General features: G+C 39.9%; 1 protein-coding gene across 1 annotated transcript in view; it reads right to left on the bottom strand.

Annotated features, from left to right (window-relative positions):
- Positions 1–1,036: 1,036 nt before the first annotated feature.
- The window catches only part of SLC38A4 (solute carrier family 38 member 4), a 28,825-nt gene continuing 10,765 nt past the window's right edge, over positions 1,037–19,096 (bottom strand). Inside the window, exons 7-16 of the mRNA XM_032222190.1 lie at positions 15,097–15,178; positions 14,926–15,008; positions 14,763–14,821; positions 10,665–10,946; positions 8,469–8,548; positions 6,978–7,078; positions 6,388–6,512; positions 4,730–4,874; positions 2,736–2,833; positions 1,037–2,647 (exon numbers count right to left, since the gene is read on the bottom strand). Coding sequence (XP_032078081.1) covers positions 2,546–2,647; positions 2,736–2,833; positions 4,730–4,874; positions 6,388–6,512; positions 6,978–7,078; positions 8,469–8,548; positions 10,665–10,946; positions 14,763–14,821; positions 14,926–15,008; positions 15,097–15,178 — 1,157 coding nt within the window. The 3' untranslated portion in view covers positions 1,037–2,545. The remainder of the gene's footprint in view (positions 2,648–2,735; positions 2,834–4,729; positions 4,875–6,387; positions 6,513–6,977; positions 7,079–8,468; positions 8,549–10,664; positions 10,947–14,762; positions 14,822–14,925; positions 15,009–15,096; positions 15,179–19,096) is intronic.

Here is a 19,096-nt window from a genome sequence, read left to right as displayed (position 1 = left end):
CGCCGGGCCATTCACGAGCGTCACCCAGCGGCATGGCCCCGCCCCTTTTTCTCCTCCATTTCGGGCAAATTTTTCACTGACTCGAGTAAAAGCCGAGGCGGCTTTTTTCAGCCCAAAAAGTGGGCTGAAAAACTCGGCTTATACTTGAGTATATACAGTATGTTGCCAAGGTGGCGCAGTGGTTAAATGCAGCACTGCAGGCTACTGCTAGATCAGCAGGTCAGCGGTTCAAATCTCACCGGCTCAGGGTTGACTCAGCCTTCCATCCTTCCGAGGTGGGTAAAATGAGGACCCAGATTGTTGGGGGCAATATGCTGACTCTCTGTAAACCGCTTAGAGAGGCCTGAAAGGCCTATGAAGCGGTATATAAGTCTACTGCTATTGCTATTGCTATTGCTATTGCTATTGTAATGCAGAGCATGTATCTTTCCATGGCTCTTTGCGACACTCATAGCTTTTGTATCAGCTGTGAAGTTAGTCTCCATGTTTCACTGGCATATGTTAGAGCAGATAGCACATACTGATTGAAAACTTTTCTTTTTAGGTATAGGGAGAAGTTGTTCTTGAAAATTATACTTAGCTTGCCAAATGCATGCCAACCACATTTAACACACTGTTCAAGTCCTCTTATTTCACAGCACACGATCCCCTAAATTAAAAAAAAAAGTAAAGGAAATAGGGGATCATTTGCTTTGAAATGTAACAAACCTTTGCTGAGAGATCGGTTTGGTCTTGAATAAGACAGTGCAACATACTGGGAATGATGGGAAATAGATAATCCTAACAATATAAAATCTCATGTATTTATCTATATAAACAGAGATCTAACAGAGATTAATACTGTAAAAGCTTCTGTTTTTCATATCAGAGTATCTAGAAAATATGTCACTCATGACTGAAGTCATAATCAGTAGCACAAGAGGTGTGGAAAATAAATGTGAACCCTGAAACCAAATTGCAGGTGTAGTTTATGTAGTTCAAAATAATACAGCACTTTGTACAATAGATCAATAAAAATAAATCTTTCATCCTTTAATTTTATTTTCATTTATTGTAGTAACATTTGATGTTTCATTTTATTTAGGTATTATTCTGGGCTTTTCAGAAAGTTCTAGCCATGTATTGGAGAAATGAAGCTTTTAGAGCTCATTGAAACAGTGCTGCATCTAAGTAGCATCATGCTTGGGAATATTAAAGCAACAACTACCCAAACTTACTGCATATATAAAAATCAAAACATTAAACCATACAGGAAATTTTGCTAAAGAAATATCTACACAAATAATTACAGTATATAGAACAAATACATCAATACTTATAATATGCTGTACTGTCTATATTATCAAATACAAATGCAACAATACTACCTGGTGTGCTTTCACAGTCTATGTGATTGTGTTAAATCAGTTTGAACTACTGTGGAAGACAAATTATAAACCAAGTTCCAGTTTCGTAAATAATTAAGATCAAAACAAAATTACATGTGAAGGATCAGTTTGATAAATGTTAAATATACTTGTCATAGAAATCCCACTAGAACCAGCCTCTTTTTGCATATGAGTCCATTCCAGTTGTCATGATTAGATATCCTTATTATGCAATTATTGACATCATATTGAAGCAGAGAAACTCACTATAAAAACTTTTAAATTTATTGGTGGGACAGAGAATGCTCATTTTTGACAACATAATACAATCATAAAAGTATACTTTGGTAGCAGTAAACAGCTGTAGGAACAGCTTTAGTTGGCTGAGATTTCATTTATCTTTTGAGTACAGTTCCATAAATTGGAGAATTCTGATAGTCATTTATAACTATCCAATGGCCTAAATACTCTCTCTAAACCACAGCTGCAGAGAAAAGGGCCCTTTTTCATCCCACAGCAGCAGTCAATCTTTGTAATAAACAATATTATTAAAAGTTAGCATAATAAAGAATTTATCATATTTGCTCACTTTCTGTAGTGGGCACTCCTATAATTAATGTAAGTTATTGATGAGTAAGTGAAATACTTTCAGAAATTGATGCTGTTTTTATATCTTGTTTTGAGTGTACTTATTAAAGTTATAGTTAGTCATTTAAAATAATAGTTTCATTTTTCTTTATGTACATACATTATATGTACTGAGTATGTACACACACACATACACACACACACAAATGATCCCCACTTCTGGACAACTTTTTTTTCTAGTTTCTAGAAATAGTTTCTAGAAATAGAAGCTATCTAAACCAAAGTAAGGTAACAGTCTTTGTGTCTAATTATATACATAATTAGATCCAGGGAACTTCACATTTTTATTCTGTCCTGGTCCAAAAAAAAAGGACACATGTGATAATGCATAAATAACCATCCTTCACCAAAGTGAGATTTAATCCACTTTAGGTCTATTTAGTGGTATTAACAAAGACTTTGGAATCTTGCCATTTACTAGAAGTAATGTCCTCTTCTATAGTCAAAAGTCTTTTGTTTGTTTGCTTGCACATGGCTAATGAAATTCAACCACTTTGATGGCAAAGAAAAACAAACAATTTCCTTCCAAATTAATGCTGATTGGAATGTGAAGAGTTGTAAATCCAATCCAAGAGAATTAGAGTCATGCTCCCAAACATAAAGATTATGCCAACAATGAGGAAAATCAGGGCCTGTAATTGGGAAAGTATAGTAAAAACAATTAATTAGTAGGAAAAGCTACAATGTAGCTCAATAATTGAAAAAATCTGAATGACTCACTCCAATCTTTTGAGGTGACCTCAAAGGCTCTTTTTTGACAATCCGAAGATAAAAGGCAGCAGGCAAAATAAAAATCAGCATTGTTGCAGCAGAGGCACCTACAGTAGGAAACATAGTCTTACTGTTTGGGAAATGAAAGCAAGCTAAAAGGCTTAAAAAAAGAGAGGCTTATTACTGTTAATTTCTCTACAAAGCACAGTAACATATACACTTTCATGCAAGTTATATGCCAATGTTTTCTCTGCAAAGGTAAGGGCTGAATCTAGTTAGGTGGTAACTAGCACTTATATGCTAAAGTTGGCTATTATATAAACATGTCTGTCATCCAACACTACCAAGCAAACCATCAATTCTCAATTGATTCAAAAATCAAAGACTTTAAAGTTTGCAGCAGTGTTTTTCAATCTCAGCAACTTTAGTGCTGGTTGAAGAATTCTGGGAGTGAAGTCCACACATCCTTAAAGTTGCTGAAATACTGCTGTGAAACATAGTAGTATTTAAATACTTTGTCTTACATATCAGAAGATAAATTATTGTGTACATGTCTTTTAATTCTTATCTATAATAAAAGTCTAATTTATCTGATCTATCTTAATGTTTCCTGCCTATTCTCAATTAGATGGTTCATTGTTTGGAGAGGTGAGATTTATAGCTTGCCAACTTCTGGGCTGTAGCTTGACAAGATAACTACTCCAATTTTGGAGGTTCTAACATTATAAGCTCGGTAACAAACCCTTGCATACAACCTTCCTCTATTTCACTTAAATTAGATCCCTTGAATATTTCTACTCAAATGCTAGATAAGAAACAATTGCTCTCTTGTAGCCCAGGGGACCTAATACTAAATTTGAATTTTCAATGTTGTAGTTGTTGCTCCAATCTGACTGATTGCAGCAACTAAAATTACTGTTTTCTGAACATGCATTTTTAATATTATATTATCAGGTATCCAGTAAATTCTATTGCCTGAAGTTAAACATATCCAATGAGAATCTTCTATTACAATACCTGACATTTCTATGAATGTATCTATGGGTCTATTTTTCTATTAAACAAATATTTCCCAAAGTAGATTATAGTGACAGGATAATAACAATGCCTATAAATACCAAAGCCAAAACAGAATGAGGAATTAAAATGCAAGAATAAACAATTTTAAACTTTACAAATGATATGCTAGAAAAGAAGAAAGGCTCTGATAATATATTTCAAAAAGTCATCTGGTGTTATAATCTAGAACACTAGGAGTCTACTCATTCCTTCCTCCTCCAAAATTATTCCCATTATTATCCAAACACCTGATCAATTGTGGAAATAATTAAAAGTCTTCATCCTGAAATCTAAAAATCTAGACCCAATCTAGAAGTTTTGTGTGGAGTCTTCTCTGGATTGGCATCTGAACAAGAGGAGGATGTTTCACTTCCTCTATGCAAAAATAATTGTATGAAAGGCTCCTAGTTGTTATAAGGAATAAAAGCATGGGTGACCATAGGGGTGGATAGAAAAAAAAATCAAGATGGCTACCTTTACTTTACAACTGAAGAACTGTTCCTTTCTAGGTAATGCATTATTTCACTGTGATGCATGAACAAATAGGTGGTGCTTTGGTCAAATAGTTGTGGCTGTCATTTTAACATTTTTGACTCCCATCTTATAAGTACACCAAGATGGAAAGATGGAATCTTATCTACCTTTCTGTATTAACAACAGCTTTCTGAGCTTGGTTGTTTTGCACTGATGATGTTACCTAGTTTGGTAATGAAACGTTTGCAAGAAAACAACCAATCTCCAACAGCACCAACAACCCCTCAGTTCAACCCCAAGCTATAAGTATTCCCTTCTATTGAGAAAAAAAAAGAACTTCTCAGAGTCCACAATAATTTAGCAGGGATTCTAGATCCAGCAGATCCAGGTTAGAGAAAGGAGTTTTGCCAAAAATGAACATGTCAATATTCTTTCTTTAAAACAATGAGAGCAAGAGAAAGCATTCATACCTATGAATCCAAAGATGTCCTTAATAGTAGGAACAAAAATGACTAAAAGGTTATTAAATATAAGAATAATAATAGCAATGAGGAAATGTCTTATCCAACTGAAAGGTCTTCTGGGGAACAAGAGTGTGGTAAGAGATGTACGAATCTATAAAAAAACAACAGTATATTTTAGTTTTATTATGCCCTTTAAACATTTTGTAGCAAGAAATGTTCATTTTACATCTTTGTAAATATGCCCTTTTTAACCCGAGGTTTTATAAATAAAAAAATGTACTTTGATACAGAATATCTAATGTTAAAAATAATACAAAAATATCAAAAATAAGTTCTACTTATTACCCTGTTTACCCGAAAATAAGACCTCCCCGCATAATAAGTCCAATTAGACTTTTGAGCGCATGCTCTAAAATAAGCCCTCCCTGAAAATACTGCAACACAGCAGCAGCCATGAGGTGACCAGGCTCGCTGCCTCCTTTACCTCAAAAATAATAAGACCTCCCCAAAAACAAGGCCATGTGCTTATTTCGGGGGTCAAAAGAAAATAAGACCCTGTCTTCTTTTCAGGGAGACACAGTAGTTCTACTTATTAAAAAAGATACTGATGAAACCTGACTTGGATAAGGATATTAGTATAGTTACCAGTGAAATCCATAAAGGAGATATCTTATTCATAAGCATCTCAGAATATTCACTTTATAGTTGCAGTAATCAAATTTATAGAATTTCTTCTTTTACTAAAGCAAGGACTTTTGCTTGTTCTATATGTCTATTAAATATAATTTCACTCTATCACTCCATCTACAAGAGACATCTGGAAAAATAAATGTGGATATATGATTCTGTTTGGCCTGCTCTGCAAATATCTGAAGCCTGGACAGCATTTCTATAGCAGCTATGTAGATATAGGGATAACTACTAGGTAAAAGGTTAATAGCTGCTCCAGTGGCCAACATTACGGTGAAGTCGCTTGACTTGTTAAAAGGGGAAAAAAAGTCTTAAGTGCAGATGCCAAACATGAAAAAATAGCATCAGCTTGGAGTCTGTAAAAACAATCAGTAGCTATTTTCTCACTGACTTTAGTACCATGGAGACTGTTCCTTTAGGTTATAAATTTTTCCACAAGCATTTCTTCTATAAACAGTATTTAAAACTCAAGGCTGATCTTAGTTTAGTCAAAATAGTAGCATCCATAGATAATAACAAAATATATTTCCCTAAATGGGATTTTAGGGGAAAAACGCCAATTGAAGAATATCCCCATGTAAGAGAAGATAATGTGCTTATGGTCACGTAATGCTTAGTATATGTTCATTTTTCAGAATGGCGTATCTTGGAAGAGGTTATAGCTGGCTACCGTATTAAACTGGAACTATGAGTCTTGAGTTCTCTGGTGATCGGAGCAATTTCTTTAATAGGTCAAGATCATTAATTCAATTCCTGAAATAATTTTTAAAATCTAAAATAGCCCCTTTAAATGCTTAAATTTACCTTTCTAGATTTTTGTCTGTAATATTCTATAAGGTTTTTAATGTCATGTCACATTGTCATTAAAAAAACAGACCTATTTTACACAAATTTCTTGAAGTAGATTACAAGAGGGTATGGTGGAAGAACACCATCATGGATGGGCTGCTTAAAGTTTGCTTAAAATGACTTACTGGAAATAGGACTATTGGTACAGTGAGAGTCACAGCCACAAGAACTGCAAGACGAACCATCAAGAGTAGAGTATCAAAGGTGTAAACCTTCCTATATGTATGAAGCAATTCATCTTCTACTTCACCTGATAAAAAAGAACATTCTCTATAAGTTTTCTCAAGCAACTTCATCATTACATGGTATACCTTCACTTTGAACAGTTTGGAATTAATAAACAGCAAAAATCCCGACATGGAGACTAATTTGCAATATATTCATCATTAGGGCAGTTGTGCAGAATTCAGTTATCTTTTCCTTGCTTTAGGGATTAACTATGGTAGAAGAGAATCAAACAATACCTTGATTTTAGCATATGAAGTTGATATATTAAATTGCTCAGATAAAATAAATTCCTTACTGTGCACAATTATTTTATAGATAGCAAACTAAAGCTGATTTTTTTTTTTTTAGAAAACAGCAACAACAACAATCCACTGAAGGGAAATAGCTATTACAAGGATTATTCAGAATCTGTTTCCTTGCAAACAGATTCGGAATAATATGAAACCTGAACAGATATGTTGAGCATTTCAGATCAGCTTAAACTCACCATAGAAAGTAAGATAGCCAAAAAGGGCAGCGAGGAGGTACATGATGAGCATTCCCATGATGGAGACATTGGAAACATTTTGCATCCGTTTTTGAGATCGGCTGAGAATATAGCAATGGACAGTTAATTACTAGGAGGATTATTTTATTCATGTAGCTTTATATATGTATATGAGAAAGATTGAGAGGGAAAGAAACTGATGATTACCTTGTGGCTCTTTCAGCTGTATTAAAGGAAAATATTTGTAGCTGAGGATCAAAATGAGGAGTCCTTGGTGCTCTCTGAACTTGGTTGTTTTCCTGAAGACATTTCATTACCCAAAATAGGTAACATCATCAGTGCTACACCTAATAGTAGCATTAATGGTGTTACCTAGTTTGGATACTGAAACATCTGCAAGAAAACAACCAAGCTCAGAGAATACCAAGGACCCCTCTTTCAGCCTTTCATGTATTCAGTACAGCAAGTGGCTTCATTTGGTTATTAATTCTATACCAGACTTCTGTCATGCCTAAAGGAACTTTAGGAACTATAATGTGAAGTGGGAATGAATTCTTAAGATTTCACAAGTTTAAATTTCCCTACATCACCATGTCATTCTGAGTCATTTACTGTATATAACTTCATTTATTCATTTTATTTAAAAATAAATAGCTGGAGATTATACTTGCCCTTTTTAAGGAGGCTCGATACAATTCTGGTTAATGGATGATAAGAAATATTAATACTGTAATAGTATAATAATAATTGAAATTTATTTTTCTGTTGAGATTAAGAATGAAATGGTGCAATTCTTCAAGTTATTTTATACACAGAAAGCATAAGGACTATCAGTTAACTCTTACTTCATTGCTCGCAAAGAAATAATATTCTATGCCACAACTGAGAAAATAGTTTACTTAGGAAGCCCAGTTGAAAAAGGAGTTAAATGTAGGTTTGTCCTCCAGTAGGAAGAAATAACTGACAAATTTGGCTGAAATGGTTGAGGGTGGGATTATGTTGTCATTAAAGATCTGTTGCTTCATGGTCACACTAGCTTTGAGTACATCCAAAAACAGAAGTGTTACCAGTGTCCCAAAGAAAGCTTATCTTCCCTTGATATTATAGAGGTAATCCATGGTTAAGAAAAATGTAATATTTTCATGAACCACTGAAAATACAATGTATATAAAAATGTGCAGCTTCAGCGGTTCATGAAAACATTGCACAGCTTCAGCGGTTTGTCAACGTGAGAAAGAAGAAGACTGTCTGCCATTTTTAGTAATATGCAGCTTGTTAATCAATACAAATTGTCTGCAAGTTTGATCTTAACCCACAGACTGCCTATACACTAATCAATCAGTAAGTTACTATTACAGTACAAAATGAAATGACAAATTAACAATAAACCAAAGAAAAGTGAAACAGAAATAATAAATAGTAACGTTTTGCTATGGAAAAATTGCAGTCTTTATGAAAAAAAAAGCAGAGGAAATCTGTGAGTAGTCTTACTTTTTAAGTTCACTGTATATAGGTAACACTTCTGGATGGCATACAAATGCAAATGCCAGAATTGGTATTGTATAGGCAGTCTGAAACAAACAAACAAACAAACAAACAAACAAACAAACAGTTCTGGTTAATGCTGGGCTTGCTTTTTCCTGGGCAACCTGAATTCAATTTCCTGAACCCTGTAAGGGGTTGCTATCAGGGTGGGCTTCACATTATTTTACTATCGGATCTGTGGGCATGGCTAGGAGAGGGGGGACATGTGGCTGAGTGGGCATGGCTACCTTAACATCACTCATGCACATACAGTCACATGCCCCCCACCCCCACCTAGTCACACCCACAGAACTGTGAAAATTTCTGTTTTGCCAGCTGGGAAGCTGACAAAGAAGCCTCACTTTCCCCACTGCCATGGTTCTTGGAGGAAGGAGGCAGGTATGGTGGCCCAGTGCTCACTTCCCTTACCACTCACCGCTGTTTGCCCCCTTGCCGCTTTCATGAACAGATACCCAGCTAAGCAGAGCTGGTGGGGCCCCAGCTGTAGCTGGCGAGGAGGGGGCAGTAAGGGAAGTGAGCCCCATGCCGGCACCCCTGCCTCCTTCCTCTGAGACATGGGGGACAGTCAGCCTTCCCCGCCGCTGCACTCTCGCCTTCCACACGGAGCCTCCATTTGCCTGCCCTGCTTCTCCTCCTCATGGCTGATGCCATGTTTTGCAGGAATAAAAGTGGGCATGCAGAGAGAACTGGGAGAGGAAGAAGCAGGTCCCAGGCAGACAGGTGGCTGTTCTACATAACTGTGTTTTCTCCTCCTTCCCTCAATGCAGTTATCCCCTCCGCTCTGCTCCACATCCGCTCGCCCATCTGCGGCTATACACACTCCGGCCTGCCCGCTCCCCCTGCATTTTCCCCTCCTCCCCTCAATGCAACCATCCCATCTGCGACCACCCACACTCTGGCTTGCCTGCTCCCCCCGCATTTTCCTCTCCTCAATGCAACCATCCCATCTGGGGCTGCCCAGGCTCTGGCTTGCCCGCTCCCCCTGCATTTTCCCCTCCTCCCCTCAATGCAACCATCCCATCTGCTCTGGGGCTGAGAGGGGCAGAGGCGGTGGCGGTGGCGCTCTAGGAGGGCAGGTGCCAAGTGAATGTCCTTGGGGCTGCTGCACATGTGCACTGCCTGCCCTGTCAGCCCCAGAGCAGTCCTTGTGTCTCCACCAAGGGCTGCAGTGGGAAGCCAGTGGGCTGCTTCAGAGTCTGAAGCCCCACAGAGCTGGCACGGGAGACATGCGGGCCCAGGTGGAAGGCAGTCTTTTCTGCAGCATTCCCCTCCCCTCTTTGGATTACCCTGAAGCATGGGCTCTGCCTTTGCAGAATGGGGCAGGAGCATGTTCAGCAGCCCCAGGATGTCCACTTACTTTCCCAAAGCACCACTGCGCCTCTCAGCCACGGTGCAGCATCTGCATTTCTCCCAAAGGCCACCAGGCTGAGCTGGACGCCAACCTTGGAAGGCAAGTGGGCATGGAGGACTGCTGGGAAGGCCGCATGGAAGGCAGAGTAGCATGGCAGGGCTGCGGGCTGCATGGAAGGGGGCAGGGCAGCTAGCTAAGCCATGACTTGCAGGCTTACCTGGCAGACAGATCAGGGGCACAGCGCTTCAGGCAGGCAAGTTGCAGAGCAGAGACTGGGCAGGGTGGGGCACATACACAGTACTAAAAATGCTTCTGTGGAGAAGCAAAAAACAAGATGGTGGCGACTATGGCGCCGCCAATAGAACCTGTATGGCCATGTGTCCACCGGAGTTACTACCTATTTAGCTGAACCAAACTGTACCTGTAGGAACCCACCTCTGATTGCTAAGATGCAATAATTAATGTTAAAGCTCTAAGCAAGTCAGAAGCCCAGATGAACAGAGTTAGACCAAGAAGGTGGTAGCCAGAGATCTATTTTGAAAGGAAGTGACTCAAACATATCTTATGTTAAATTTGGAAAGTAGGAGAATGAGGACAATATTGGTTATGGGACTATTGCTTCTACTGTATATTCTTCTAACCATGATCCAACAACACATGGCCACTATTCAGATTTCAGCAGTGACCAATATAGTTCACATATTTAAAATTTCCAGAACTCACTCTTTAATGGAGAAGATCAACATTTATAGAGGTTATTTTCTGTTGGATATATGATAACAGGCTCTTACCCGTGAGTTAAACATAAAATACTTGGCTTGGCATTTGTTTTTGTCTTCTCTATGGGCTTCATATTCTACTCCACTTTGATGTAGCTTAGCTTTGGTTTCTTCAAAAACTGAAGAATATTGTTTGTTAGTGCTGTCCATCATCAAATTTAATTCCAAATTAGCAGAATCATTTGGTAACCCCACTACATGTAGCAGAACTGCAGTATCATTATAGGACCAGTTCCCAACTTTATTGTCCAAGACTGGGAGAGGACAGGCTATTTGGGATTTCTTGTAGATTACCTAAATTATTATAAATATAAAGAAGAAAATACATGTATTCATTTATCACAAAAAGCACTTGATCTCGTTATAAAGATTTTCAACTATTGTTTTCTCAGACATTACATTTCAATGTTGCATTGTCAGAAAAGTAAAACAACAAGTACATTTGCATATAACATGGTGCCAGAATTAGATTTGGGCTATTATGTGGCTAGAATATCACATCACTATTATCCAATGAATATGTTTTGAATAATGCAGCCATTGGATATTTGCCAGAAATGATCTCTATTTTTAAAGTTTACATAGTATATCTTTTAATGTTTAATTTCATTTAATGCAATTTACAATTGCAGAGATACTTCAGTTTTGAGAAACAATGCAATAAAGAAAAACCAGCCTGGATATCAGTAACTAAGACAAAAATAATATAAAGATTTTGCTGGACTTATTTGGTTTATTGTTGATTAAAACAGAAATATGTACAGTTGCAAGAAAAAGTATGTGAACCCCTTGGGATTACACAGAGTTGTGCATGAATTGGTCATAAAATGTGCTCTGAACTTCATCTAAGTCACAACAATAGACAAACACAGTCTGCTGAAAATAATACTACACAAACATTAGATGTTGCCATGGTTTAATTGCACATGACATGTAAATATTCACAGTGCAGGGAGGAAAAAGTATGTGAGCCCCTAGCCTAATGATGTCTCCAAGAGCTAATTGGAGCCAGGAGTGAGCCAACCTTGACTCCAATCAGTGTGATGATATTGGATGTGTTGCTGACAGCTGTTCTGCCCTTTAAAAACACACACCTGTTGTGGGTTTACTGGTTTCAAGAAGCACTGTCTGATGTGAACCATGCCTCGCAGAAAAGAGCTCTCAGAAGACCTATGATCAAGAATTGTTGACTTGCATGAAGCTGGAAAAGGTTACAAAAGTATCTCCAAAAAGCCTTGATGTTCATGTGTCCACGGTAAGACAGACTGTCTACAAATGGAGAAAGTTTAGCACTCTTGCTACTCTCCCTAGGTGTGGTCGTCCTGTAAAAATGACTGCAAGAGCACAGTGCAGAATGCTTCATGAGGTAAAGAAGAATCCTAGAGTGTCAGCTAAAGACCTATAGAAATCTCTGGCACATGCTAACATTTTTGTTGACACAGCTACAATAAGGAAAACATTAAACAAGAATGGAGTACATGGGAGGACACCACGGAGGAAGCCATTGGTGTCCAAAAAAAATTATTGCAGCACGTTTGAAGTTTGCAAAAGAGCACCTGGATGTTCCACAGCACTACTGGCAAAATATACTGTGGACAGATGAAAACAAAATTGAGTTGTTTGGGAAAAACACACAATACTATGTGTGGAGAAAAAAAGGCACAGCACACCAACATCAAAATCTCATTCCCACTGTAAAACATGGCGGAGGTAGCATCATGGTTTGGGGCTGCTTTGCTGCCTCAGGGCCTGGACGGATTGTTGTCATTGATAGGAAAATGAATTCCAGAGTTTATCAAGACATTTTGCAGGAAAACGTACGACCATCTGTCTGCCAACTGAAGCTCCGCAGGGGATGCAACAGGACAATGACCCAAAGCATACAAGCAAGTCAACACAAAAATGGCTTCAACAGCACAGAATACGCCCTCTGGAGTGGCCCAGTCAAAGTCCTGACCTCAACTGATTGAAATGCTGTGGCATGACCTTAAGAGAGCGATTCACACCAGACATCCCAAGAATATTGCTACACTGAAACAGTTTTGTGAAGAGGAGTGGTCCACAATTACTCCAGATCGTTGTGCAGGTCTGATCTGCAACTACAAGAAACGTTTGGTTGAGGTTAATGCTGCCAAATGAGGGTCAACCAGTTATTAAGACCAAGGGTTCACATACTTTTTCCTCCCTGCACTGTGAATGTTTACATGTTATGTGCAATTAAACCATGGCAACATCTAATGTTTGTGTAGTATTATTTTCAGCAGACTGTGTTTTTCTATTGTTGTGACTTAGATGAAGTTCAGAGCACATTTTATGACCAATTCATGCAAAACTCCACATAACCCCAAGGGTTCACATACTTTTTCTTGCAACTGTATAACATATTAAAATGTGCAACCTAATCAAGATTGAGTTATCATGCTCTGTTACTTCTCAAGCTATTAATAGCACCCTTGCTACATAGTATTCCAGGATTAGATGGTAACTGAGAGATCATGACCTTATCTTCACCTCCCACCTCACCTTAGAAGATGATAAAAGATCATTTTGGCATTAGAGGAGGAGACAGGGCTAAATTTGGGTGCTTTGATATTTGGGGACAGAAAAGATATAAATTGGATTGGGAAAATCAATACTTCAATTATCACACTGTTGATTTTCAGTACCAAATAGCCATATTTCAGAGTAATATTGCATCATGTTTTGTGTTTGGAGATATTAAGAATGGTAATGAAAGTTTCCTTCCAAAAGGATTTCCCACCCTTAATTTTGCAAAAAGAAAAACAAAAGAAAAAGAACCATGCAAGTGAAAGTTCTTCAAAGAATTCTAGCTAATTTTGCTAAACTTGGAATTGGAAAAGGTTTAATGAATGTAATATATCTTACACCACTACTATTTATATTGCCAGGGTTCATGTCATAATAGCTCTAGTTTATCTGGTGAGAAATGGAGAAAATTTCACAAAAAAGATGGAGCTATTGATGTGCTCATAACTCCTTATTGCCATTTTAATGCATGTACCAATAATTTACAACAGAACATTCAACGTAGTGTCTCTAGAATAGAGTAGAGTAAAGTAGAGTAGAATAGAATAAAACAAATATGATTATTGGTATTTTATCTGTAGTAAAAAGAGTGATATCAAGAATATGGAGATTGCAAAAAAAAAAAAAAAAGAATATGGAGATTGACAAAAAAATCAATATATTGAAATATTGAATAATTAAGGAAAAATTATAATTCAACAAAATATGTGTATTACTACTAAAAGTCTATAAGATTATTAATTATGTTGAATAGGAAGGGTATTGTATTATTTGTACTAAAATGTAACTGGTTCCACACTCTTCACATAATGATGTGTTTGTAGAAAAATAATAATAATAAAAATAATAGAATAGAATAGAATTGAATTCATTTCTTTAAAGAACTGAATTAAGAGCAGATGTGGCGCAGTGGTTAAATGCAGCACTGCAGGCTACTTCAGCTGACTGCAGTTCTGCAGTTCGGCTGTTCAAATCTCACCGGCTCAGGGTTGACTTAGCCTTCCATCCTTCCGAGGTGGGTAAAATGAGGACCCGGATTGTTGTTGGGGGCAATATGCTGACTCTGTAAACCGCTTAGAGAGGGCTGAAAGCCCTATGAAGCGGTATATAAGTCTAACTGCTATTGCTATTGCTATTTATTGGCCAAGTATGATTGGACACACAAGGAATTTGTCTTTGGTGTATAAGCTCTCAGTGTACATAAAAGCTATGTGATGATCACAGTCATCATAAAATACGTTCATCATAAAGTATAAGATACAACATTTAGTGATAGTCATAGGATGCTACATAAGCAAGCAACATAAATCATACTAGGAAACTAAATAAAACAATATAAGTTGTAAAGATACAAGCAATAAAGTTATAGTTATAAGTAGAAAAGGAGATAGATAATAGGAAAGATGAGAAGAATAATAGTAATGCAGCCTTACTAAATAGTTTGACAGTGTTGTGGGAATTAGATGTCTGGAACTTCTAGTTCCAAAACCTTCTGGAAATCAATTAGAGAAGACTGATGTAAAGATTGTGCACATTTTCTCTACATTTGGTATAAATACTTACCACACTGACAAAGAATACCATACAAGTAAGCGAAAATCCACTTGTATAACCAAGATAACCTTTAAAATAATAAGTGAATGTATAGTTATTTGAAGAATGAAATGATAGTACAATTTTCTATTTGTTAAAGATAAACTATATATTTGAATAAGTAATTGCTTACCTAAATTTTTTAGTAGTGAAAGGGGGAGAATAATTCCAATGCTCACAAATATAACAAGATAGTTGCCATTCAGATACCATTCTCTAGTTTGAAATAAAATATGAATTAATTAATCTCATAAATAGATGGTTTTTAATAAATATATAAAAATAAGCATAAGCAAAAACATACCCAGAATTCTCTTCGAGTCCTAAAAATGCACGGATTACTTCTGGCAGTTCATACTTAATAATAAAGAGGTAGCTTGACATTGCTGTGAATGAGAAACATGTTATCTTAGTTGAATAGGATGCTTGAAATGGGACATACAAAAAATTCAGTTGATTAAAATTTCAGTTAAACAGAAATGCTTATCATGCTAAATTTCACATTGGGGGGGGGGGTGAACAATGCTGAGACATGTATAACAATGTTGTGTGTTTACATACTTGTAAAGACATTGGGAAATGAGTGTACTGTATATTGTGACATTTGTGTGATATTGTTGCCGCCACCTAAAAGTACCTATAGGACAGAGATCCTAATCAAGGATTTAGGATATATTTTTTAAAAAGATTTCCAAAGGCATTTAAACGCACATGCAAACATTAGCCATTGCTTGTCATACATTAATACTTTTCTGTAATCACACAATCCATATGACATACTATAATTTGCTGGAAATCCAGAATGTCTTATAGCAAATGTAGCAACATACAAGTATAATAAATTACAAAACAGTATTTTCAGTTAGAAAAATGCTACTTGGACAATGTAAATTATGCATTCTTTTTACATTTCTAAATGTCATTTTTCCATTGTTCCATCTCAAGTGTTATTCTAATATTAGTTTTCAGCTGCTATTCAAATTATATATATGAGAGAGTGATTGAGAGTGCATCTAAGAGGATTGAGGGCGTGGCCTGGTGCCTCCCCCACTGAGTGCACAAGCAGAAGTGGTAGGGGGACGCAGGCCTACCCCTCATCCTAGAATGAGTGATAGATGTGTCCTGCCGGGTGGAGCGGGAGCTGTGGGAGGGGGGAAAGGGCCTTCTGGGATGGGGGCGGGCCAGAGCATTCCAGTCATGTGCGGGAGAGGCAGATACGATGGGGGCTACAGGGCTAGCCATTACCGGGGAAGGAGGGCTCGCTACGTCACAGCGATCCCTCGTTCCAGCCCTGTAAGCTCAACTCAAGGACCAGGTGGCAGGAGAAGCCAGGGCCCTGGTCTCAGGTTGCTGTTGCTAAATGCCAGGTCTGTGATCCAGAAAGCTCCCCTCATCCGGGACTTAATACTTGACGAGGGGGCAGACCTGGCATGCATTACTGAGACCTGGCTGGGCCATGAGGGAGGAGTCCCCCTCTCTGAAATGTGCCCAGAAGGGTTTCAGGTGCTCCATCAACCATGACACCAGTCAAGGGGTGGGGGAGTGGCAATCATTATCCGGGAATCTTTAACACCTTACAGGAGCCCTGCTCCGGAGATTGTTGGGTGTGAGTCCCTTCTTGTGAAGTTGGACCTAGGGGTTCAAGTGGGCTTGTTGTTGGCGTACCTACCTCCTAGCTGCGTCACAACAGCCCTGCCTGCGCTCCTGGAGTCAGTAGCCTGGTTGGCGATTGATTTCCCCAGACTGTTAGTACTGGGGGATTTTAATCTGCCATCCTTAGGCGAACGCTCTGATGGGGCCCAGGAGTTCATGGCTTCCATGACAGCCATGGACTTGACCAAAGTAATCCAGAGTCCGACTCATAGAGTGGGACACACGCTTGACCTAGTGTTTCTCTCGGGGCAGTGGAGACGTGATCTCAAGTTAAGGGAAATAGACATCTCGCCCTTGTCATGGTCGGATCACTTCCTGTTGAAGCTTGATTTTTGGAAGCTACTCCCCCACCGCAGGGAGGTGGAACTGATTAAGTGGTTCTGCCCCAGACACCTGATGGACCCGTTGAGTTTTCAGAAGGAGCAGAGTCCCTGGTCGCCGCTTGGAACATAGTGGCGACTGGGGCCCTGAATCGGATTGTGCCTTTGCGGCCTCTCCCCGGCAGTGGATCCAGGAGGGCTCCTTGGTTTACTGAGGAACTCCGGGAGATGAAGCGCCAAAAAAGACGCCTAGAGCGACGCTGGAGGGCTAGTAACTCCGAATCCGACTGAACACTGCTAAGAGCCTTTATTAGGACTTATCTTGTGGCGATACGGGCGGCAAAATGTGCGCATTTTTCTGCTCTTATTGTGTCTGCGGAATCTCGCCCAGCCGCCCTGTTTAGGATAACCCGCTCCTGAATGGGGGGGGGGGGAACGGGGGATGCCTTGCCAGGTCAAACTGAGGAGTTTGTTCAGTTTCTGTCGGACAAAATCGCTCAGATTCGGACAGACCTGGACTCCATTTAGATAGAACCAGCCGAGATACCGAGGGAGGGTCTTGCTCAGACTTTCTGGAATGAGTTCCAGCTTGTCACCCCTGATGAAGTGGACAAGCCCATGGGAGCGATGAGTGCCTCCACCTGTTTACTGGATCCGTGCCCCTCCTGGCTGGTCTCGACCAGCAGGGAGGTAACACGAGGCTGGCTCCAGAGAATTACGAATGCCTCCTTGATGGAGGGATCCTTTCCATGGCCTCTTAAGGAGGCGATGGTGAGACCCCTCCTCAAGAAGCCCTCTCTGGACCCAGCTATTTTTAAAAACTATCGCCCAGTCTCCAACCTCCCTTTCTTAGGGAAGGTTGTTGAGAAGCTGGTGGCCCTCCAACTCCAATGGACCTTGGATGAAGCAGATTTTCAGTCTGGTTTCAGGCCTGGCTACTCCACTGAAACCGCTTTGGTCCCACTGACCGATGATCTCTGGCGGGCCTCTGTGCTCCTTGACCTCTCAGCGGCCTTCGATACCATCGACCATGGAATCGTTCTGCGACGGCTGGAAGAGGTGGGAGTGGGAGGCACCGTCTTACAGTGGTTCTCCTCTTACCTCTCCGACAGGTTGCAGTCAGTGTTGGTCAGAGGACAGAGGTCGACTCCTAGGCCCCTCAATTATGGGGTGCCACAGGGGTCAGTCCTGTCCCCCCTCCTATTTAACATGTACATGAAGCCACTGGGCGAGATCATCCGCCGGCATGGGATTAAATACCACCAGTATGCGGACGATTCTCAGTTGTATCTGTCCGCCCCGTGCCAACTCAGTGAAGCGGTGGAAGTGATGTGCCAGTGCCTGGAAGCTGTTAGGGTCTGGATGGGAGTGAACAAACTTGCACTCAATCCTGACAAGACCGAATGGCTGTGGATGTTGCCCCCTAAGGACAGTCCATCCAGTCCGTCCTTAACCCTGGGGGGAGAAAAATTCCCCCCCTCAGAGAGGGTTTGCAATTTGGGGGTCCTCCTGGACTCGCAGCTGACCTTGGAACACCACCTGTCGGCTGTGACCAGGGGGGCCTTTGCCCAGGTTCGCCTGGTGCACCAATTGTGGCCCTATTTGGACTGGGAGGCACTTCAGACAGTCACTCATGCCCTCGTCATCTCAAGACTGGATTACTGTAATGCGGTCTACTTCGGGCTGCCCCTGAAAAGTGTTCGGAGACTGCAATTAGTCCATAATGCAGCCACGCGAGCGATTCTAGGTGTGCCAAGGTACACCCATATTACACCTATCCTCCGCGAGCTGCACTGGCTGCCCATTGGTCTCCGAGCACGATTCAAGGCGATTCAAGGTGCTGGTCATCACCTTTAAAGCCCTACATGGCCTAGGACCCGGGTATCTGCGAGACCGTCTTCTGCCACATACCTCCCTCAGACCAATAAGATCGCACAGGATGGACCTTCTCCGGGTGCCGTCAGCGGGACAATGCCAACTGGCGACGCCTAGGAGTAGGGCCTTCTCTGTTGCCGCTCTGGCCCTGTGGAATGAGCTGCCCCCTGAGATCCGGGCCCTACCCACTCTCATGGCCTTTCGCAAAGCCATTAAAACCTGGCTTTTCTGGCAGACTTGGGGCTGTTGACCCCTTGATTGAGGTCCAGCCCCCTCCTGATTGGGTGGGTATTGTGTTCCCTTTTTAACCTTGTTGTGTCCAATTGTTTTTAATAATTCTTTTTAATTTTTTTTCATTTCTGTAAGCCGCCCGGAGTCCTCCGGGATTGGGCTGCATAGAAATTTAATAAAGGAAATAAATGAAATGAAATGAAATATATATATATATTACTTGTA

Source organism: Thamnophis elegans, chromosome 7 (assembly GCF_009769535.1).
Source record: "Thamnophis elegans isolate rThaEle1 chromosome 7, rThaEle1.pri, whole genome shotgun sequence".
Classification (NCBI taxonomy): domain Eukaryota; kingdom Metazoa; phylum Chordata; class Lepidosauria; order Squamata; family Colubridae; genus Thamnophis; species Thamnophis elegans.
The sequence above is the reverse complement of the archived record's forward strand: the minus strand, read 5'-3'. Positions and strand labels throughout refer to the sequence as shown.